At 38.0% G+C, this 24,180-nt stretch overlaps 1 protein-coding gene across 1 annotated transcript in view; it reads left to right on the top strand.

The window, feature by feature from the left end:
• The window catches only part of LOC125227790, a 141,226-nt gene that overhangs the window by 30,509 nt on the left and 86,537 nt on the right, over positions 1-24,180 (top strand). Inside the window, 24 exon segments of the mRNA XM_048132131.1 lie at positions 88-289; positions 1,262-1,366; positions 1,456-1,572; positions 1,667-1,798; positions 3,449-3,564; positions 4,748-4,997; positions 5,525-5,790; positions 5,910-6,645; positions 6,923-8,095; positions 8,187-8,396; positions 8,511-8,804; positions 8,882-11,872; positions 12,039-12,707; positions 12,783-13,493; positions 13,574-13,765; positions 14,467-14,649; positions 15,483-15,614; positions 15,694-16,414; positions 16,536-16,711; positions 16,935-17,846; positions 18,074-18,211; positions 18,947-19,720; positions 20,561-20,704; positions 20,850-20,921. Of these exon segments, the coding sequence (XP_047988088.1) occupies positions 88-289; positions 1,262-1,366; positions 1,456-1,572; positions 1,667-1,798; positions 3,449-3,564; positions 4,748-4,997; positions 5,525-5,790; positions 5,910-6,645; positions 6,923-8,095; positions 8,187-8,396; positions 8,511-8,804; positions 8,882-11,872; positions 12,039-12,707; positions 12,783-13,493; positions 13,574-13,765; positions 14,467-14,649; positions 15,483-15,614; positions 15,694-16,414; positions 16,536-16,711; positions 16,935-17,846; positions 18,074-18,211; positions 18,947-19,720; positions 20,561-20,704; positions 20,850-20,921 (11,416 nt within the window).

The following is a 24,180-nucleotide window of genomic DNA, read 5'->3' as shown; positions in this document are numbered from 1 at the left end:
TTTAATACTAACTTCACATTAGAAAATAATTTTGCAATTCCTAAACAGGCGATCGACGTGTGAAAATTATTCTCAATTGTTTTACAGGTAGCGACAGAAGGCCAATATGGAATAGGTTTAGGAATAAAACGAGAAGTATTTTTCTTAAATTTAGAAGACGGCTATTTTGGCTGTCAAGTAAACGAATCAACACAAATATTACAATTATATGAATTATCGAAATTATGCGACGGAGTGCCAGACTGCTATAAAGCTTCCGACGAACTTAGGTCAGAGCTGAAATGCACAGGTGAGTCATCTGCCGTTATTGAGTAAAATTTCCCCATACGCTTTAAATATTCTTCCACCTCACCAACTGGTAAAGGCTCTCTTAATGCTTCTAAAACGAATGACAAAGTTGCATTTTATCCACCAGAGTTATTTCATACAAATTTTAACTTGATGCCCAAAACTGGCTGGTTGAATTGACGTTTAAATGATCATTTCTAATAAAAAATGTTAAATACTGATGAATTTAATTTAGTTTCACGTTTCCAGTTAATATTTTCCTCGTGTTGGTGTGGTGAAAAGTTTCACCAAGGATGATTTATATAGGATTTACAATTTTCATATTAAGAATCGTACCTCCATTTTTTAGCGCCACCTATTAAATACCATCATAACTACACTGATGATGCTTACAATTTTTTTTTTTCAAAATGTGTATTGACGTGATATCATGATATTAAAGCATGTCATTTGTTCTTTTAAAAAATAAAACACGCAAAAAAATTTGGGGAAAATATGATTTTGGCCACTTCCAAGCTGCGAAACAGCGCCATCTAGTTTTAATCCTAAAAGGCCCATATATTTCAGGGGTACGCTTTTTTGTATGGGCTTTGTCTGTCCCGGTATTATATCATCCTTGGTTTCACTATGTGGTCAAATTGTTTAACCTACGTGCCTTGAAACCCTTCGCTTCACTCGCTACGCTCGCGGTTCAATATTGGACTCTTTCGCTTGCTCGAGTATCAATAACGCACGTTAAACAACATTTTACAACAAAATAACTATTCCGAGTTACGGGTCAATTACATTGGTCGAAAGACCATTTTAAGAAATATAATAATATGTCTGATAAGCACTATTCAGAAATATAAATGAATCATGAAACAGCATCGCGAACTTATGGCTCAGGACGAATTAGCGGTAACGTTTAAATTTAAATGATGTATTCCAAAAACGTACTACAAAGTTTCTATTTATATACATATTTTTTTAGACGATTGTACCAAAGAAGATGGCGCGCAGTGTATAAATGGAGCTTGTCTGAACGGAGTGTGCCATTGTAATGACGGTTTCGGAGGATGCAATTGCCAAGAAGCCGGTAAGTTAATACACTTTTTAATTAAGAAACGATAGTGTTATTAATTGTCATTGCATGACGAAAACTTGATTTACATGCATTTGTTTTAGATGTAAACGAATGTAAGGAACGGCCATGTGATGTTTTTGCTCACTGTACAAATACGGTGGGTAGTTTCCAATGTTCCTGTTTCCCAGGCTACGAAGGCGATGGGTTTACTTGCAGAGGTTAGTAAAAAGACTGATACTTATTATACTTGCGCTATTGTGTTTAATACCTTAAGAAGTATGGGATTGTATTTGTCGTTTTTGTAATCGCCAGATATAAACGAATGTGAAGACCCAGCAGTGGCATCACGATGTGTAGCAAACGCTGAGTGTTGCAATTTGCCTGCTCATTTTATCTGCAAATGCAATCGTGGATTCGAAGGAGATGGCGAGGAAGAGTGCCGAGGTATATTTCCATTATGATATAATATTAATAGTATTAGGTATATACAATTAGTCCCTATCGAATTCGTAATACAGCAGTTCTCGAAAAGTTTGTACAAAAATTAAGGGAAAAGTTAAATTTGTTTTTATTAATTCCTATTTTGTTACCAAGATTTTGTTGATGAATTGAGATTTTATTAAGTTTTATTTCGTCATTAAGGTTCTCTAGTATCTATATTTTCTTAATTATAACAATTATCCTGTATATATCTTACGAAAGTCGAATTATATTACTAAATGTTGGTAACAAAATAGGATCAATTAAAATTTGCTGACGTGGCATTGTACAAAGTTGACGGGAATTGCTGAATAGTACATTGCGCAACAAAGGAGGTAAGGGGATATCAGGCCCCGTAGCCGAATGGCATTTCTCCGACGCCAAACGAAAACGAAACGTAGTCCGGCTCTGTCGCGCCAATACGCAAGAGCGATAGGGATAGATATCTACTAGCGTTTCGTTTCGTGAGCGTTTGTGCCATTCGGCTACGCACCCTGTATTGATAACGATAACGAGTGTTATAATTCACGACAGCCGCAGGCTATATAATAATATCCTTACCTTCTGAGTTACACAATGTTTTTCATCACATTTGAGAAGAAAAAACGACCATAAAAACGACCAGTAGTGTATCTTCACTATATCGGATTCTTCATATAAATCCATTGTTTGTTTACAAACACTTTTTGAGCACAAACAAAGACTAAAATATTGCATATAAATTAAATTCAATGTCCAAAGAAACATACAATTGGAGCTAAATGTCCGTAAAAATCCGAAATATACCAATGAAAAATTATGAAAATGTTAGGAAACATTGGTTTTATGCTAAATATTACGGGATATTACGTAAACTATTTTCTTTTCAATAAAGTAAAAACTGTCAAAATCGGTAAGCATTATAGAGAATTATCCCCGAAAAACCAACATACTATACAGGTCGGGCAAATTAGTTAGCGAATTCACCAAGAGATGGCGCTTTACACAATAATGCTCATTAGTAGTATTAGTACCTATACTTCTAGCTTCTTGTTTACTAGTCAAGTCATTAGTTACATTAGAAACATGAGATTATTTTACCTAGGTAGGTAGTTTGAAAGAAAGTTTGTACGGAAGCGGAACCCTCGGTGAGCGAGTCCAACTCGCACTTGGCCGGTTTTTTAAATAAATCTACCACATATAACGCTACAAACTGCCTTTTATTTCGATGACATGTTATACCAGCAGCCAGATTGTAAATTATTACAATTTATCGGAGTGAAATTTACTAATTAAATGCAAAACATACTAAAATAATTGTAAAACATAAATAAATGCGATTTTTTAGAGCTGATATAGCTGAATAGTCAAATTTTGGTTGTGCAACAAAAATCCTTGGCTGATTGAAACATCCTTAGTCTGATGTACCTATTGTGCGGATAGGTACTAAATTTTTAAAACTAAATCCATGACTCCCTTGTGAACTGAATAGTACTTTATTCTTCCGTACAGGCGTACACGTATTTAGATGCAATAAGACATTTTAGCAGTAAATGTGATGAAAAAATATATTAACATGATAACATTAACTCCCATTGTTCAGTTAGTTAGATAAGTCCTAAATATACATTTTAGATATCGACGAATGTCGGCGACCTGGTGCTTGTGGAATCAATGCTATCTGCCAAAATTATCCGGGAAATTATACATGCGCCTGTCTAGCTGGTTACACTGGAAATCCATTCGATGGTGTAAGTTATTTTGGATTCAATATAGATAATAAGTATGTATTTCGTAAACCGGTATTTTATTAAAATTATAAATATGTACAATTGTACACATTAATTATATGACTATTGCATTAATACAGTTATTTCATAGATGTTCCTAAAGGGCGTGCCAAGATAAGCTAAGTGATTCTGCCCCCGACGAATTTGGGCTTTTAATTTTTATGGTTGGTGTTTTGTAAAAAAAAAACGAAAAATCATTTTCCTTCGACAACTTTTTTTCTAGTCAACCGATTTTAGTATAATTTACATATGTTGTACATTGAGTCAAGATAATTTTATGACGTAGTAATATTCTCATTGTGTCATAGCAAAAAATAAAAAAAAAGCTGACTAAACTTTTTAATTTTTTTTAAATTACTTACAGGTTAAAGACCGCTCTAGTTTTTTCGCCAATAGTACACCCACTAATAACCTACAACATATTTTTTTTTCAAAATGTTATCTGAGGGAGAACATAGAGATATCTTTACATAAATTACTTTACATACATTTCCTAGACTCGCCTTAATATAACATAATACGAAATGTGTGAAACCTCTTTAGAGAAACGTGCAGATTGCATACCTACATAATACTGGCGAAAAAACTAGAGCGGTCTCTAACCTGTAAGTAATTTAAAAAAAATTAAAAAGTTTAGTCAGCTTTTTTTTATTTTTTGCTATGAAACAATGAGAATATTTCTACGTCATAAAATTATCTTGACTCAATGTACAACAAATGTAAATTATACTAAAATCGGTTAACTAGAAAAAAAGTTATCAAGGAAAATGATTATTCTTTTTCTTTTACATTAACTATAAAGTTTAGTGTGCTCAAATTTTGCACATTAATTACTGGTGTAGAGCCAGACCAACCATAAAAATTAAAAGCCCAAATTCGTCGGGGGCAGAATCACTTAGCTCATCCCGGCACGCCCTTTGTCTTTAGCCACCGTTCTCCAATAAAACAACTTTCGTTGATGAATATTAACAATATTCATGCACTATTTGACAATTAGGATTCAAGATTTAAAAATATAGATGATTTGAAGTCATAGTAAATTTTTCATTATGTTATTTATTTCAATTTTTTTACGTAGATAATAGGTAATAGCGTAGATATATTTATAACATGCGTGTCATCGAGTCCTCTTTGATCGAGCCAGTGCGTGGACGTGGATGAGTGCGCAAGCGGGTCTGCATGCGGCGCAGGTGCGACGTGCAGAAACGTGGAAGGCGGCTTCGAGTGCAGTTGTCCCCCCGGCAGCGAAGGTGACCCGCGCGTTGCTTGCCAGGAGCTGGATGCGTGCGCGCGCGCCCAGTGCGGTCGCGGAGCTCTCTGCCAGAACCTACCCGGCGCTTACCGCTGCATCTGCCCGCCCGGTTTCCAAGGCAATCCAGACGTTGGATGCACTGGTAAGCAACCAAAATGCCTCAAGTGAAATGCTAACCTGCTCTACTACTGTGTGGGCTAACGCTTTATGGTATTATACTTAACTGGTCGCGTGTAACGAATCGCGCTGAACACTACCGCATCCGGACGCGCGGTAGCTTCACGCTTTTACTAATTATCACTTCATTCGAAACATTTATCGACAAATGTAACGAACCAATTTTCAGCTAGTTGGTGCATTCACATCGGCGATCGAAAGACAACCGTCCGAGGAGTTTTGTAGCTAAATTTGTTGGCGACAAGAGGCATTGACGGATCCTTGTTCGTGAACTATTTTGTTTTATTAGATAAAACTTCTTCCTTCCAGTTTCTACTTCACGACTTAGGTCGATTTCTTTAACACTGTTATATGCTCAGTCATCTGTTCTCCTGTTTCTTGTTCTTCGTAGACTTCGTAGTGGCCGTCGGCGTTCCTATTGCGTGCGTATGTATTTAAACCAGGTGCGCCGGCGGTAGATGTAATTTAGACGTGAGTTGTTTTTTACACCAGACGTGGATGAATGTAAGAGTAGCAAGAAGGTGTGCGGCGACCACGCCGTGTGTACCAACACTGTGGGCAGTTACGTATGCGCGTGCGAACCGGAGTACACAGGCGATGCACGCGCGCCGCACGGCTGCCGCGACGTCGACGAATGTGAAGCGCTGGAACGCCCCTGTGGCACGCATGCCGTCTGCGAGAATGCTGCGCCCGGCTACAACTGCGTCTGCCCTCAAGGGTACAGAGCTAAACCTGACCCACAAATCGCCTGTGAACAGGTAAAATACATAAACATTTTCATACCTTGTTGTAAATGTTGTAATTCAAGATATCACTTTATAATTTCATAATAACGGTATTGCATAGATATTATTTACATTAATTGTAATACTTTCAGATCGACGTCAATACTCTATGCAAATCTAATTTTGACTGTACAAATAATGCCGAATGTATAGAAAATCAATGTTTCTGTAAAGAGGGATTCGATGCAAAAGGATCAGTTTGCGTTGATATCGATGAATGTGCGACAAAAACATCTACTTGCGGAGAAAATGCTATATGTATTAATACGCTCGGTTCATACGAATGTGAGTGCGCCTCAGGATTCGTAGGATCACCACCGACAGTAAAATGCCGCGCTCCGTGTGATGATGTGAAATGCGGAGATCACGCCTATTGCAAACCAGATGGCACTGAAGCTTACTGCGTATGTGATGATGGTTGGACCTTCGACCCCACCGACATAGCAGCCGGTTGTATCGATATTAATGAATGTGACACCTCTGTTGGACCCGTCGGCCGCTGTGGTATAAATGCGAGATGCTCAAACACATTGGGCAGCTTCATGTGCCAGTGTCCAGAAGGTTATACTGGAAATGCATATAAACAATGTATAGATATCGATGAATGTCAAACTGACGGAGTTTGCGGTGTTAACGCCGAATGTATTAATCGAGATGGTTCGTACAGCTGTGAATGTGCTGAAGGCACAGTGCCCGACCCTGATCCAAGAGTGCGATGTGCTGAAATCCTTTTATGTAGAAATAATGATGAATGTCCCGGGAATGCTATATGCGATCAAAACTCAAGATGTTTGTGTCCAGATCCTAACGTTGGCAATGAATGCAGGCGTAAGTATTTTTTTTTAAATTATAAATGGGCTTACTCATGGCCACAGACTAGCCGAGACGAAGACGTGGCCTACGATGGAGCGAGCTCATGTAACACTATATAAGTAAATAAATATGTACAGTCACAAGCAAATGTATATAATTATTTAAAAAAATGCAACTTAATAAAACCATTTGACTAACATATTTTTTGTGTTTCTGAATGTAAAAGAAGATATATATTTATAAATACATATTACATGTCAATTATAATTTATTTTTTATTTATCTGTTGTAGATCCTTGTGAAACTTTACATTGCGGAAGCAACTCCGAATGCCTACTGACAGATCAAACGGCTCAGTGCACGTGCCGAAGCGGTTTCACGGGGAACCCGTCATCTCTCGGAGGTTGTCAAGATATCAATGAGTGTTTATCGAATCCATGTGGCACTGGAGCTGTCTGTAAGAATTTACCTGGAAACTTCCAATGCGAATGTCCCGGAACCTTCCACGGGGACCCTTACATTGATGGATGCGTGCCTGGCAAAATGCCCAGTGAATGTAGTGACACTAATCCTTGTCCTATTGGCGAACAATGTATATCACACGACGCAGAAAATGTATGCATTTGCTCTCAAGGTTACATTCGTAGTAAAGAAACGGGTTTATGTGAAGACATCAACGAATGTACTCAACATGGACACTCGCCGTGTGGTCTAAATGCAATTTGTAAAAACCTACCAGGAAGTTACGAGTGCAAATGTCCGTCGGAATATAGTGGCAACCCTTATAACCTATGTGAAATGTGTAATGATATAAATTGTCAATGCCAACCACCATACAAAGTTGTAAATGGTAATTGCGTTTTATCAGGGTGCTCCAAAGATAAAAAATGCGGGAAGGGTGCCGAGTGCATAGTTATTTCGGACGGAGTAAGTTACTGTGCTTGCCCATCTGGATTTTCTCAAACTCTTGATGGTTCATGCGAAGATATAAACGAATGCACTGCTGGTCAGCCCGTTTGCGGCATCGGTGCGGAATGTATAAATACAGTTGGGTCTTTTATTTGTAAATGTCCACCGGGTTATGGTCAAGACATCACTACTGGGCATTGTAGCATTAACCAAAAACGTTGTATTAGCGATTCTGATTGCTTTTCCAATGAGAAATGTATTGAACCAGGGAAGTGTGTTTGCCCACCGCCATTTTATCTAGACGTAACTGACGGTCAAAAGTGCAAAAGCCCATGCGAGAGGTTTACTTGTGGAATAAATGCAAAGTGTACACCCAGTGATCCACCCAGGTGTATGTGTATGGCTGGATTCGAGGGAGATCCCTATACAGGCTGCACAAACAGAAACGAATGTCATAGTGCCCCCTGTGCATATGGTGCTATATGTCACGACAAAAAAGGAGGTTTTCAGTGTGAATGCCCTCAAAATATGATTGGAGATCCTTATAAAACCGGATGTGAGTTATTATGTCATGTTGATCAAATAATCGTATTAGTATATTTTTTTGCGATAGTTAATTTTGAATTTGTGTTCTATTTTAATTCTAGGTAGCGTCGAGGAAGAGCCGACACAAAAACAACTTTGTAGCTCTGACAATGAATGTCCGAATACGTTATCATGCTTAAATCGCACTTGCCTTTCACCTTGCGGAAGTGTATCTTGTGGACCTAATGCATTTTGTGAAGTCGATAATCACGCAGCATGGTGTCGCTGCAATCCCGGATACACAAAACCTGAAGGTGGAAAATGCATATCCGGTAAATATAAAATTTAAAAATAATTTATACAAATGAATACTAAATAATTAACTTATTTTAGAGATAGGTTAATCATTTAATATAGTAATAATAATCAGGATAATTCATTTCCAGGTTGCGATTCATTCTCATGCGCTTCTCGTGCACAATGTATTATATCAAAATCAGGACCAACATGCGTCTGCCGTGAGGGCATGGTAGGGAATCCATTCCCGGGGGGCTCTTGTAGAAGAGACGTGTGCGGGCCGGGCGCACCGTGTGAGGAACCTATGTCATGTGTGGCCGGGCGTTGTCGCCAGCGATGTGAAGGCGTAGTATGTGGAGTAGGCGCATCGTGCAATGAAGAAAGTGGAAAATGCGTTTGTAATGATTTCTTTGTCGGAAACCCTGATTTGTTATGCATGCCACGTAAGTATACTCACTCTTTTAGTGAACGTATATTCTCGTATCCGTTACAATAAAATAAATAACATTTTATATTTCAGCGATTTCACCACCAACGTGTGAGCCAGGATGTGGGGATAACGCACATTGTGTTTACGGACTTTCAAACTCTTGTAAATGTAACAAAGGTTATACAGGAAATCCATATATCAAATGCCTCTCTCGAAGACAAATAACTTGTGCTAAAGCATCTTGCGGTCGAAACGCTGTTTGTCAACAAACACGATCACATGTCGAATGTCTCTGTCCGCCAGGTTATATTGGAAATCCAAATTTACAATGCATTGACATAGATGAATGTAGTTCGAAACCATGCGCTGAGAATGCAATTTGCATCAATACCCCAGGAAGTTTCAGTTGTATCTGCAAAAGCCACTATGTAGGTAATCCGTACGAACTTTGTTCGCATGTATCAATTTCGAAGTGTACAGAAGGCAATAGTTGCACTTGTACTCATAATGCTACATGCCCAGATGGATACATTTGTGAAAGATCCAGATGTGTTGATGCTTGTCGCAAAATGTCTTGTGGTCCGAAATCAATATGCGAAGAAGGCATTTGCCATTGTTTACCCGGCTATACAGGGAATCCCAATAATTTGCAAGATGGGTGCGTTCTCGATAATAAGTGTATGGCAGATGGTGATTGCAAAGATACTGAAATATGCTTCCAGGTAGCAAAAAATGTTAGGAAATGTGTGGATTCTTGCAGTAAGTTGCAATGTGGACCTAATTCATTATGTGTTAGCGCCAATCATCAAGCTCATTGTTTATGTGCTGAAGGGTATGTGGGCAAAGCTAATGACGTTAAATCTGGCTGCTATTTAGAGCATGGTGAATCAAATGTAATTGAATGCAATGGACACAACGACTGCACAGAACCCCAACTTTGTATTCCAGTTGATGGTTCTACACATAGGTGTATAGATTTATGTTCCACTATAGCATGCAGCGCTAACGAAGTATGTAAAGTGATAGACAACAGTGCACGTTGTGATTGCAAAGATAATTTCCGTTGGAATCCTGTTACCTCTATTTGTGAGCAACCGTCTACTCCAAGCTGTGAAAAAAATGATGACTGCGACGACAACAAGTCATGCCAAAAAGATGTACTCGGTGTCAGAAAATGTATTGACAACTGTTTAGCATTTAGCTGCCCCCAGAATTCAAAATGTATAACAAGACGTCATAAAAGTCAATGCGAGTGTTTATCTGGTTTTATAGGAAATCCCAATGACCGTGATGGATGTTTACCTATCAATAAAAACCAATGCATCGATGATGCTCAATGTCGAGAGAATGAGATTTGTAAATATGTTGATTCTATTAAAAAATGTACATCAGCTTGTCAACAAAAAATTTGTGGTCCAAATGCTATTTGCGTAACCAATAACCATGTTGCAAAGTGTCAGTGTCCATCTGGGCCCTTCACCGGTAATCCCGATGATTTAGAAAAAGGATGTCAATCAGTCCCTTGCATATATAACACAGATTGCTTAGCCCACGAATTGTGTAACCGTATGACACATACATGTATGAATGCATGTGCTGAGGATTCTTGTGGTGATAATGCTGTATGTTTAGCAGAAAATCATAAAATGAGTTGTCAATGCCCGAGTGGTTATAAAGCAGATCCAATACCAGAGGTCAATTGTAGAAAAATAGAGGTTTGCAATCCAAATCCTTGTCATCCAACTGCCATATGTGAGCCCCATCTTACATCTTATACATGTAAATGTCCCGTTGGACTGACAAGTGACAAAACAGGAGTATGTAGAGTTCAGGACGAATGTCTTAATGCTGATGATGACTGTCCGTTAGAAGCAACTTGCATCGCAGGACGATGTGTAAATCCGTGTGATGGAGCATGTGGTATAAATTCTTTATGTAAAATTGTAGATAGAAAAGCTATCTGTTTATGTCCCGAAGGCTATGAAAGCATTCAAGGCGGCAATGCTTGTAAGAAAAAGCTGCTAACCTGTGATAATGATGGTCATTGCGAGGGTGATGTGTGCTACAATGGACAGTGTTTAACTGCTTGCAAAAACTCCAGCCAATGCGATAGAGGAGATATATGCCTAAAGAACTTTTGCATGACACAATGCGCAAAGCATTCGCAATGTGGCATTGGACAAGCATGTGTAGGCGGACAATGTTTAGTTGGCTGCAGAGTTAATGATGACTGTGCCAGCGAAGAATCTTGCATAAACAATAAATGTGTTAATCCATGTCTTGCAACACGAGTGTGTGGTCCGAATGCCATTTGTTCAAGAATTAATCATAGTACAAAATGTGAATGTCCACTCGGTTTTGAAGGAACGCCTTCTCCTCAACAAGGCTGTGTACGGATACCAAGTGCGTGCAGTAGAACATCCGAATGTCCTCCAGATCATATGTGTATTGGATTTTTGTGCCAAGTGCCGTGTCAAGATAACTCTGGGTGTGCGATTGGTGAGAAATGCAATGATAATAAATGCCACAAAATCTGCCACTCAAGTGGAAACTGTTTACACGGAGAACATTGCAGCTCTGGATTATGCATACCAGGTTGCAAATCAGATGCAGATTGCCTCAGTAACCAACGTTGTGAATCAACAACATGCCATTGCTTACCTGGATTTCAATTAAATATTGATGAATGTATTAATATCGATGAATGTTTAGAGAATCCGTGCCACCCATCAGCTCTGTGTGAAGACACTATAGGGAATTTCAAATGTATTTGCCCAACTGGAGCTATTGGTGATCCTTATAAAACTGGATGTATACTACCTAATCAATGTAGACGAGATGAACAATGTGACAGTTCACTGGCTTGTATACGAGGAAAATGCCAGAATCCTTGTCAGACTAAAGCATGCGGGTTAAACGCAATGTGTTTAGTTATAAACCATAGAGTTACATGTTCTTGCAAAAAAGGATATCTCGGCAATCCTCTAGATAAAAATATTGGTTGTTTCAAAGTGGAATGTGTCGATAATTCAGATTGTTCCAATGATAAATATTGCAATAGTAGAAGTAACAAATGTACCGGTAAGTTTTTAATTATTTTGTCAATACCTAAATTATTAAAAGCGGGCCCCAGGCTCTCATGAGCCGCGGTGAATGCCGGGATAACGCGATAATGATGGTGATGATGTAAATTATTATTTAAAGAAAACCTTTTAAATCATTTTTATGAATTTTGTATTGTTTTCAGATAAATGCGATGATTCTGCATGTCAAGGTGGCACGTGTAAAATAATAAATCATAAATCAACGTGCGCTTGTGCAACAGGCTTTAATTTGAATAATAATGCCTGTGAGGATATCAACGAATGTCTGAACAATCCTTGCCCTGTGAATTCAGAGTGTGAAAATTCACATGGATCTTATGCATGCCGATGCATTAATGGAACAATATTAGACACAAGCAAAGGCATTTGCAAACTACCCGGCGATTGTTTTACAAATAACGACTGTTCGGAAAAAACTAAGTGTAGTAACAACCAATGCGTCAACCCCTGTCAAAAATCGTCACCGTGTGGTGAAAACGCGCAGTGTATCGTGGAATCACATAGTGCTATTTGTGAATGTCTGCCAAATAGCCAAGGGGATCCTTACAAAAAATGCACTAAATTCGAATGTACAAAAGATACCGAATGTTCGTCAGAAGAAGCATGCGTCAACTATAAATGCGTAAACTCTTGTAGTATTCCACGAGCTTGCGGCAGAAATGCTGATTGTCTTTCCAGGAGTCATATCGGACATTGTTCGTGCTCACCTGGCTATACTGGGGACCCAGTGCTTGGCTGCGTCCCAATACAGTACTGTACAGATGACAGCAGATGTTCTTCGGGCACTAAATGTGTCGACAATCTGTGTGTTGGTACGTTAACTGAGAAACTTTTATTTTTTAATTTATTTATGTTATCATATTTATTTACACTTTTTTTTGTTGTAGGGTTATGTAAAAGTTCAAGAGAATGTTTAAGTGATCAACTTTGTATTCAAGGAACATGTCGATTAACCTGCAATTCTAATAATACCTGCCCAGATTTCCAATTTTGCTTAAATAGAGTTTGCACTAAGGAAGTTCAATGCATGGCTGACGATGATTGTGCTGAAGATGAAAAATGTTCTGTAACCAGAAATGGAATTCCGCAATGCGTGAAAGTATGTGACGGACATCCATGTGGACGACAAGCTAACTGTTTAGGTCAAGTTCACAAGCCCGTTTGCTCATGTAAAGATGGTTATTATGGAGACCCACGACAAAGTTGTAAGAGAAAACAATGTGATATTGATAATGACTGTACGGATGACAAATTGTGTGATAAGAACATGTGTAAAATAGCATGTCTGATGAATAACGACTGCGGGGACAATTCAGTTTGTTCATCTGAAAATCATAAAGGTGTTTGTTATTGCCAACCCGGGTATACTGGCGATCCTTACAGAGGTTGCGTGGAAATTAATTGGTGCGAACCTAATACTTGTGGGACGGGAGCTGAATGCAAGAACTCACGAAACAGTGCTCTTTGCACATGTCCTACTGGAACAGTTGGCAATGCTTACGAGGAAGGATGTCGTAAAGCACAAGAATGTCGATATAATAGAGACTGCCCAGCTGCCGCGCGCTGTACTGTTACTGGAGCTATAAGCAAATGTACAGGTACGTGTCAGGTATATGATCTAATGACAAACTTGTAATTTTCAGCCTTAAAAAAATGCTAAAATGTTTATTTTTTATAGATGCATGTGACAACATAAAATGCGGTCAAAATGCAGAATGTGTTGCCGTTCGACATATGGGACAATGTAAATGTAAGACAGGCTATGTAGGAAATCCTAATTCTCCAAATGGATGTAGTCCTCGGGAAATTACATGCACTGGGAAAACGGATTGTTCGGATGACAAGTACTGTTATAAAGGAATTTGTAAAGGTAAACATGATGTTAAATTAAATTATTCGAAAATATATATACTCTTAGTAAAGTACAGGGTGTCCGGTGGCAGATTTCTATTTTTAACTTAAAATAATAAAAAATAACGGCTTAAGCTAGAAACTTTGTTAATATCTAAAAACATAAATAACAAATGCGGTTTTAGTTATTTAAAAATAATATCGTCTAAATATCGTCCATCTACACGTACACACTCCTCGAAACGGAGCCTTGTGTTTTGTATCAGTCGCCGCAGCATATCCTGCGAAATGTTGCTGATTTTATTAGCGATATTTTTTTGAATCATCTATAGATCGTGGGTTGTTATTAGATGATCGCGGGGCTCAGTAACGACAATTTTGCTTGTTCACATGACCACTTATGTGAAAATGGGCCTCGTCACTTACACGACGAATATTGAAATGTAAACAAAATTGTCGGCGTGCAATAACTAACGTCAACGCATCATTAATTTAAAAAAAATACGCTTCAATTGCATAAGAACGGTGGTATTCTGACCACTGAGACATGTTGACAATCCGCAATATTCAGCAATGCATTCCTGCCAAATGTTAAAACTAATTTTTTTTTTAAATTTTACAATTGACTTTGAAAATAGAAATCTACCACCGGACACCCTGTACAATACCTACATGTAAATATTACAATAAGTACACCCATTTTAAATATTTTTTTTGCAGCTGTCTGTCTTTTGGATGAAGAATGTGGTTCATCAGAAAAATGCATTACTGGTCAATGTTTAGATCCATGTCAGATGGAAAAGAGCTGCGGTTTGAATGCAATCTGTCGTTCTGAAAATCACGTGGTGCAATGTAGCTGTCCACATGCATTTACTGGAAATCAAGATGTAGAATGTGTTCGAAGTGAGTTTTATATTTAAAAAAAAAACAGACCACGTTAGCCACGTTAATGTAGGGTTCAGTAGTTGTCTCTGTGACGCATTTAAAAGAGGCCTTTTTAACCCCCGACGCAAAAACGAAGGGGTGTTATAAGTTTGACGTGTCTGTCTGTCTGTCTGTCTGTCTGTCTGTCTGTCTGTCTGTTTGTCTGTCTGTGTGTGTGTCTGTCTGTGGCACCGTAGCTCCCGAACGGATGAACCGATTTAGATTTAGTTTTTTTTGTCTGAAAGCTGAGTTAGTCGGGAGTGTTCTTAGCCATGTTTCATAAAAATCGGTCCACTAGGTCGCGGTCGGGGGTTTTTTCAAAATTTTAATTTTGTGGTTAGGTTATTGTATAGACATAACATGAGTTATTTACACAACATAAGTATACCACGCAAATTATTGGCTTAGAATCCATGCATACCTACATATGTGCATCTATGCAAAGAAAAATGCTCACTTATGTAAAGGATATGGCGTAAAGAGTAGTAACATAATTATTGTCTTATCTCTAAAGAGGTATTTCCACCAGACAACCTTTTAGCAGCGAAAATAAAAGAATAATACTTATACTTCTAGAATTCTGTCTATTCTGTCTTTTAGTATAGGTAAACTGTACAATTGTACCAATGAATATATCGGCTTTTTTTGTCATAGCGCTCTTAATAATATGCCGACAATTGTTATTTTCAAATAACTGTACCTAGTCAAATCACGACCGTTTTTAAAGCTTCGCACGTTTTTAGAAGTTGGGGTTCCAAAATAGATTAATGCATTTTGATTAGGAATAAAGCAAAAATATGATTTTTTTTCAGTTCCCCGTTTATGTGGTGGCGCTGGGGAATGTGAGAATGGACATATGTGTCATGATTCAATGTGCGTTCCCCGATGCAAAGTCGATGAAGAATGTGCACTTAATGAACGGTGTTCTAAGGGAGCTTGTTTATGTAAGTTCTTACAGTTTTTATTGTGGAAATTGTGTTATTACGTGTAAAGACCCGTTCACTAATATGTATCATTTTTCAGTAACATGTAGAGTGGATAATGACTGCTTCTTAGGACACATATGCTTAGGAAATACCTGTCAATACGGATGCAGGCATGATGAAGATTGTGGTCATGATGAATTTTGCAAAAACAATATTTGCGAAAATCCATGTGCCAGTAACATAAATCCATGCGGACCCAATGCACTTTGTTCAGCAGTGGACAGAAAAGCACTTTGTTCGTGTCCAGATGGTCTTATACCAAACCCGACACCCAATATTGGATGCGTGCGAACGCCCACACTACAGTGCCGCATGCATACAGATTGTTCTGCTGGTTGGAGGTGCGAGGACGACCGTTGCCGGCCGGCTTGTACGCTTGACGGCGCGGAGTGCCTGCAGGGCGAACGGTGTGACGCCGGGGTGTGCCGTTACGCGTGTACTTCCGACGAGCAATGCTCTGACGACGAAGTGTGTGATGGGCGCTTGTGCGTAACTGGCTGTAAAACAGATTCTCACTGCGCAAACAATCTTGCGTGCATATTGGGACAATGTAGTGATCCTTGTACTGAGCCAGCTACGTGCGGGTCTAACGCTTTATGTACAACTAAAAATCATCGCCCTGTTTGTAGTTGTCCACCATCACTAGTTGGAGACCCAAAAACGGTTTGTAGGAGAGAAATGACTCCTTGTGATCGGAATAAGAATTGTGCTGATGGATTTAGCTGTTACGGGGATACTTGTCATCCATCTTGTAGAAGGTATGAATTAAGTATTGTACACGTTAAGACATTGTTAAACAGTATTATTAGTAGTATTATTATAAAACATTGTTTATAAATATTGCTTATATTTTGTTAATATAAACAAACAAATTTTCAGTGACGTCAAATGTTTATCTAACGAAAAATGCATCCGGGGAATATGCCGAGTCGTATGTAATAGTGACGAAGCCTGTAGCGATGGACAAATATGTGAAAACAGAATTTGTAAACAAGGCTGCAGAGATGATAACGCTTGCGAAGATTCTCAAGCCTGTTTTAATGGGCAATGCAAAGGTATGGCACATTCGTAAAGGTTTATTTAGTCTAATATAAATCAATATATTTTATTCGTTTAATAAATTACGTCCCACTTAAGTGTCCCAATTTAAGTAGCCACTATGCCATACTAACTGTATAATAAGGGGATACTTAGGTTAGGACACCGACCACCGACTAATAGCCGGCGACTAAGCCATAATAATCAAACCACTTCTATTATATTATAATTCTGTTTTAGATCCATGCAAGGAAAACGGCTTATGCGGCACATGCTCAGAATGCAATGTTTTAAATCATCGAGCGCAATGTAGTTGCTCTAGAAATTTCACCGGTAATCCTTTAGTGGAATGTAAAAGAAAACTATTGAAATGTGATGGATATTGTCCATGTGATGACAGCGGATATTGCATATCCCTATGCGATGATAATTTGGATTGTTCATGTGGAGAAAAGTGTGTTGACGGTGGTTGTCGATCCTTATGCTCACCGAAAAATAAATGTCCCCAAAGACAGATATGTGTTAAAGGAGCGTGCATTCCTGGGTGTAATAGTGATAGAGATTGCGGAGACGACATGCTGTGTTCCGCAAAACTTTGTCAGCCGGCTTGCCAAGAAAAATCGTGTGGGAGAAATGCAGTTTGTTTATCGACCCACCACCGAGCAGTGTGTAGTTGCCCTAGCGGATTTTCAGGCGATCCATTAAGCGAGTGCGATGCTTACGAATGCCAGCACGACGAAGAATGTGGCGGTGATGAAGTGTGCCTGGAAGAAGGAAAATGTAAAAATGTATGTGTTGGCGCATGCGGAGTCAATGCCATCTGTCGCGCAATTGACAGATCACCACAGTGCTCTTGTCCACCAAATTATTTAGGAAACCCTAAATTTGAATGTTCCAAGCCAGCAGCCGGCAGCTGTTTGCGCAATCCTTGCGGAATAAATGCTCGATGTCGGGATTTCGACGACGGTAGCTATGAATGCACATGTCCGCCGAACTGCGCTGGTGACCCTCAAAAACAGTGTTTCTGTGGTGCTATGGAGCCTTGCGCATACAAAGCTTGTGGCACGAATGCGCAGTGTCGTATTGGGCATAATAAGGAAGCTCAATGTTATTGCCCACGCAACTACCCTAATGGTGACCCTAATATAGAATGTAAGTAACTTAGCGCAAATCGATGATTGACATGATACTACCTAATCTTGTTGGACAGTTTTAAAAAGTAGTAGGACAAAGTATAAGTCAGTATCTATCATTTACATTGGGTCAATACAATTTGTATATATTTAAACAAACACAAACTACTAATTGATTTATGACACAACACAACCAATATTATTAGAAAACCAACCAATTTTAACGAGTTTCAAATAATTTTACAGGTGCTCAGGAGCGTAGTGTGATTGATTGTCGCACAACTGGTTGCGGAATCAACGGAGAATGTTTGAGAGAAGGAGCAGAGTTTGTTTGCCATTGTATTCCTGGTACGGAAGGACAAGCAGATATCGAATGCCATACTAGTGAGTAAATGCCTTTTATTAAAACATGACCTAAATATGAAGATCACTTGTATAAATGCACGATAGAGACATTCGTCATCAGAAACATTATGTTAAAGTATGCTAATGTATTTCACTTGAGAAGTCGACTTATTTAACGTATTTTTTAATTTTACCTGGAAAAGGTATATGCAGGCAGTTTTTTTGTTAGCATTTAGATAAAAAACAATAATTTAGAAAATCACCCCCACACCACGTATGTAAATACAATGGTTTTTGGGTAATATATATACAAATTTGGGTGTCAAAGGATGTGGAGGAATCATCATATGTTAAATACTAAAAACAATTTTTGTTTAAATGTTCTTTCCGTACAGTGTACAAATACATCGTTAGATACCCCGATTAGAAAGAAAATATCAACTATTATACTTAAGAGATACGATTAACACTCAAGTAGAAAGACTACACACGTTTAGTTAAAGTGGATGGATGATAAAACCTGTAATTACTTACTGTAACATGTTGTCTTAGTGGAAGCATTCTCACCGTTCGTGCTTGAATTATCAAACAGTCGGTAACATTTTGTTCGGCTTCATGTACATATCGCTTGTATTATAATATAACGTTATATACATATCTCTCGTCATAAACTATCAGTTTCGAAAAGCATGCACTGTCTCGTGAGAAAGTTTCCTCTTCGCGGCTGAAGGTCCCGCTCTTTCGACTTTGCTTCCTTCTTTCACATCTTCCTAGGTATCGAATGTACGAGCGATAAGGAGTGTCCGCTTGACAAGGCCTGCCTGAGTTTACATTGCGTGGACCCCTGCACTGTCCGCGGCGCGTGTGGTGAGGATGCGCTGTGCGAGTCGGTGGCGCACCGGCCGCAATGCTCGTGCCCACAGTGTTACGTGGGGCAGCCAAGAGTTGCCTGTCGGCCCGATTCCGCCTGCACGCCTTCATCAGAGCCGAACTCTACATTCACATGTTCTCCAACTAAATCTTGCCCGCCTAGATTGGCATGCGACGTTGATACTGGCCAGTGCCGAAATCCATGCCTGAACTACCAAAACTGTCGTAGAAACCAAAAGTGTGAAGTTAGAAATCACGAACCCGTGTGCGTTTGCCGCAATGGATTTGCATTAAATGATAAAGGGGAATTAACATGCGCACCGGAAGATGCAGAATGTACACGAGACGAACAATGTCCTTCTAATGCGGCATGTCGTAATTCCAAGTGTGTGAATCCCTGCTTGGCGTCAAAGGAACCCATGTGTCCAAAGGGAAAACAATGTGAAGTAGTGGAGCACAACGCTATATGCGTGTGCATCGAAGACTGTCACACCACAGTATCAATATGTTTACGAGACAATGGGTGTCCGCAAAACTTGGCGTGCAGAGACTTCGAATGCAGAGACCCATGTAAAGGCGCTTGCGCTGGTGCTCCATGTTCAGTAGAAGATCACCATCCAGTTTGCAAGTTTTGTCCTAAAGGATTCACACACGATCAAAATCATGGCTGCATTAAAGGTAATTGATAGAGCTGCAATTTTCCATATTATTTAGCAAATCTTAGTTTATTAGCATCTTGTACCAATCTTAATAATCTTTTTTGTCTTCATATTGCAGGAAATGTTGATAGTTATACTTTATGACTTCATGCGAGCTCATTGTCTATTTCTTTCCTTTTTCTAGCATGTTTCTTGTTATTGTTTTTTCCACAGTTTGAACTTCTTCTGTATCAGGTAGTTTTCAAGCACGATAAATATATTTGTGTAAATATACATAGACATACATTTATCATATTGATAATAACTTCCACTTAAACATTTGGTGATGGTTGTGCATGTTTATACCTACCTTGTAGCGCTTTTGAAGCTTTGTTTACAAAATGATAATGCATAAAGCTGCCACGAGACAGAGTGTGCAATAATATATGAATGTTACCGCTTACTTACGTCCTGTTATTAAAAACTCTGTTTTAATATAATATATTAGATTACTCAGTTCAAAAGGTTTAAATTAAGTAACCTCAAATAGCATTGGTTAATGAACTTTAATATCATTCGGTATATTCTATTAAAACAGGGAATACTCACATTCTACTACCGTGAGTTTTATTGAATAAAGTATTTAGAATGTGAAATAAAATAGTACTTGTTAGACCTTTTCTACTTAAAATTCTACGTAAAAGTTATTTGCTTTGATTAAACTGATAAGTGTTTACTTTCCACTTAAGTTATTTTTTTAAGAATCATTGATTGTTGTTTCATATAAATTTTTGATTGATTATTTTCATAATCAATAACAGCCCTATAAAATTTAAGCTCACACAACAATCATAATTAATTAACATTTCGGTGTGCACAGCGTTAGAATGCACTTCGGATGAGCAATGCGCGCTGAATCTGGCGTGTGCAGGTGGGCGCTGTGCTAACCCGTGCGAGCGTGGCGGTCCTTGTGCCTCTGGCCAGCACTGCGCCGTTTCCAATCACCAACCCGTCTGCTCTAGAGGTAATTCGTGCACGATTACTATTCTTATTACTACACTTTTCTCCCATATAAAATATATTATTAAGTGTTATAATATATACATATGTTTTAAGGGAGAAAATATGTTCCATGTACCTACTAAGTGATTCTTGTTTTTATTTGCTAGGGCCAGTTACAAATTGTGCACATTGTCGTCCAGGAGTACCTTGCGATCCATTTTCAGGGGCCTGCATGGAAAGTAAGTACCAATCTACAAAATATAACAAGGTTTAATTTAAATATGTAACTAACTGTAATTTATAAAACGAAAAGATTATTAAAATATGCCTTACCTAGCTTTGACCAAATTAAATATAATTAATACGACTGCCATCTTTCATCCATATTATGTTCATGCCATTATAAACAATTGACGTATCGTGGACTTCTAATGCTAGCAGGTCTACGGCTGTTCTTAGTAGCTATGTGAATAGCAAAACTAACTCCAGATGAACTGGTAATTGCTATAACTTCAACGTACCTACATTTGTCCGATAAAACGCCACAAAGTTCTGGCTACATTACCTCGGCAGACCCAGTGAGGATTTCGAGACTTTGGGGTAGTTATATTTTCATAGGATTTGATCATTCGTTTTTTTCTATCAATTATCTCTACTGAAATGTAAAATTGACCTAAAAGTGTGTCTGTTTAAGTGATTGATTTATAAATGTTATGCATAGTTTATAACTATTTAAGAGCACTATTAATGTGAATCGCACCAAATTTGTTTTACTTTTACTTATTAGAGTTTTATCACTTAAACCTGGCACATTTCATTACTATTCTCTTACAATATTCTCTTGTGGTTGGGTTTGAATCTGTATCGCATGACTACCTGAAGTCTATTTTTCCTTCCTTTTCTCGCTTTTCCTTCTATTTTACACATATCACGAAATAGCCATCGTTACCTATATACATGTAACATACTTGTGGGATTGAGTCGACCCTCAAGAGGAAATTTCATTGACTAGTCTAATAAAGCAATATTTTTTGGTTTTATAAATCAGTGTATTCATATTGCTGTCCTACTTAGTTCCCAACTTTATATTAGTAGTAATATGGACTACATTTGAATAGACCACCAAAACAGAAAAATGTGAGCTACATTTGCCTTTTAGATGCATTCTCTTATTTAAATGACAAATTTAGCTCACATTTTTCTGCGCAATAATAAGACAGAAAAATGAGACAGATTTATAATATTCCGAGTTGTGTACAAAAAAAATTGCTTTATTAGAAGACACCATTCCTATTATGAACGATCGGCTGTCGAATTTCAAAAATAAAATGTAGCTTTTGACATTACAAGATTTCTAATTGAACAATACTAACTATTTTATTGTTACGTTCCTATTAACAGATGTTCCACCTAAAAATGACCCACTAACTGAAATATTCCTCGATACAACCACGGACAATATACATCTGGGAACCCAAGGCGAAACTGATGATACAGATACTACTAAAATGTCTTCCGACTTTGTTCAATTTACTGACCCGTCTGATACTGACACAACTACTGTATTGAACTTTAATACAATTGACGTTAAAACCACGACTTACCGACCAGATGAAATGGAAATTATAACAACTGTAGAGCCAAATATTCCTACTGTAGAATACCGAGAGTCTAGTGTTAAAATTGAATCATACACAGAAACTTCCACTGTTACAACTACGCCGGATAACGTATATACTACATATTATACGAACACAATAAATGATATTAAAACTACAAGTGGTATACAGTCTACTGGAACTAAATCAACAGAAACTGATTATAACCCTGAAAGTTTTGAACATTTTTCGTCAACAGAGTTTGTAACCACGGACAATAATATTAATTTAGGAACTAATAAACAAGATGATAGCGTTACAGAAATGACTGTACTTTTTACCGAAACGGTAAGCAATTATTCATCTACTCTAGATTCGGATCAGCTAGTAGAAAGTAGTAGCACTGTCGATTTTGAAAGCACGGTGAAGCCATTAACAGTCAATAATACAACAAAAAGTTCAACAGCAATGCCTACCGAAAATAAAAATACAAAAACACCAGATAATCAGAGGCAACTAGGAAGCAATTTCACTGATACCGCAAATAGTATGTACAATGTAACAATCAAACATAGGGACAGGCCAGAATTCCCAGTTACAAGTGTAGCTAGTGAAACAGCCAATGTGCCTATAGAAAATACAAATGCATATACCACTATTCAATATGACGATAACACGATAAATAGTATAGATAATTCTTTAAGTAGTCCGAGTTCAAATCCTACAGCTGCAACCACTATTTTAGAGGTCACTAATAAGGAATCATCTACTTCTCACAAATACCCAACGGACATATTTGATTCATCAACTAAAAACGAGGTAACAACAGATCTGATATTTCAAACACAATTTACAGAAATACATCTAAAAGACAACAAAACTGAAGTTACTGAAAATATAGTTGACCCTCGGACCGTTTCGAGTGAAATCCCTTACACAAAGAATATGGAAAAGACATTTTCTACAGAGTCTTATAAAATGTTGAGCACAGAATCTCCACAAGGAACTACTACTACTACCCCAGAAGAGGAAAATACTACTACCCCAATAATCAGTAAAGGTGTTGATGAAACAAAACAAACTGATGATTTACCTGAAGCTACCACTAATGCAGTTATTGAAAATATAAAACATTCAATAGTTGAATCAGATACTTATTTGTCTCCCGGATCAATTTCTCCGAAGACTACAAACACAGAAATTGATTCTGTAACAGAACCATTTTCAGGCCTAAAAGGTACCACTCTAACAAGCACCGACGGAAACGTTTTTGGCGATACCCATGATGATACATCGAATGATCTATTAACTACAGTTTTGTATAAGTCAAATGATACCACTTTGGATCTACAAACTACTAGTCAAACATCGCAAACACAATATTTGGCACGAAATACAGAAGCGTCCGATATAAGTGAAACAACAACACTTTACTTATTAAGTACTACTGAATCGCATACTGAATTTGATTCGACAAAACGCTCAACATTTTCAGAGGGTTATGTTGAAAATAAAAGCACAGATTCTTCCGTAATCACAAATGTCGTCAATGAAGACATGGAAAATGCAACTGAAATAGGAATAGTGGAGTCAATTACTGTAACGTCTACTGCTTTAAAAACTACATCAACTGAATCACCCAAATCATTTGAATCGTCAACTATAAACACAGAAACAAAAATAACTGGCCGTAATTACTCGCTAGATTCTGATAATTTCACAAAAATTGAATATAATCCTATCACAGAGCCATTTACCAAACCAATAGACGATATTTTTTATAGCACGGAAACAAGTGGCATTAGCGATACTTTTAATAAAGAGCCGATTGATCATGTGACTATGGCTACATATAAACCGTATAATACAACAGAAGACCAAGATATAACCAGTAAAAATT

This window comes from Leguminivora glycinivorella, chromosome 7 (genome assembly GCF_023078275.1).
Source record: "Leguminivora glycinivorella isolate SPB_JAAS2020 chromosome 7, LegGlyc_1.1, whole genome shotgun sequence".
Taxonomy (NCBI): Eukaryota; Metazoa; Arthropoda; class Insecta; order Lepidoptera; family Tortricidae; genus Leguminivora; species Leguminivora glycinivorella.
This window is presented reverse-complemented; position numbering and strand designations above follow the sequence as displayed.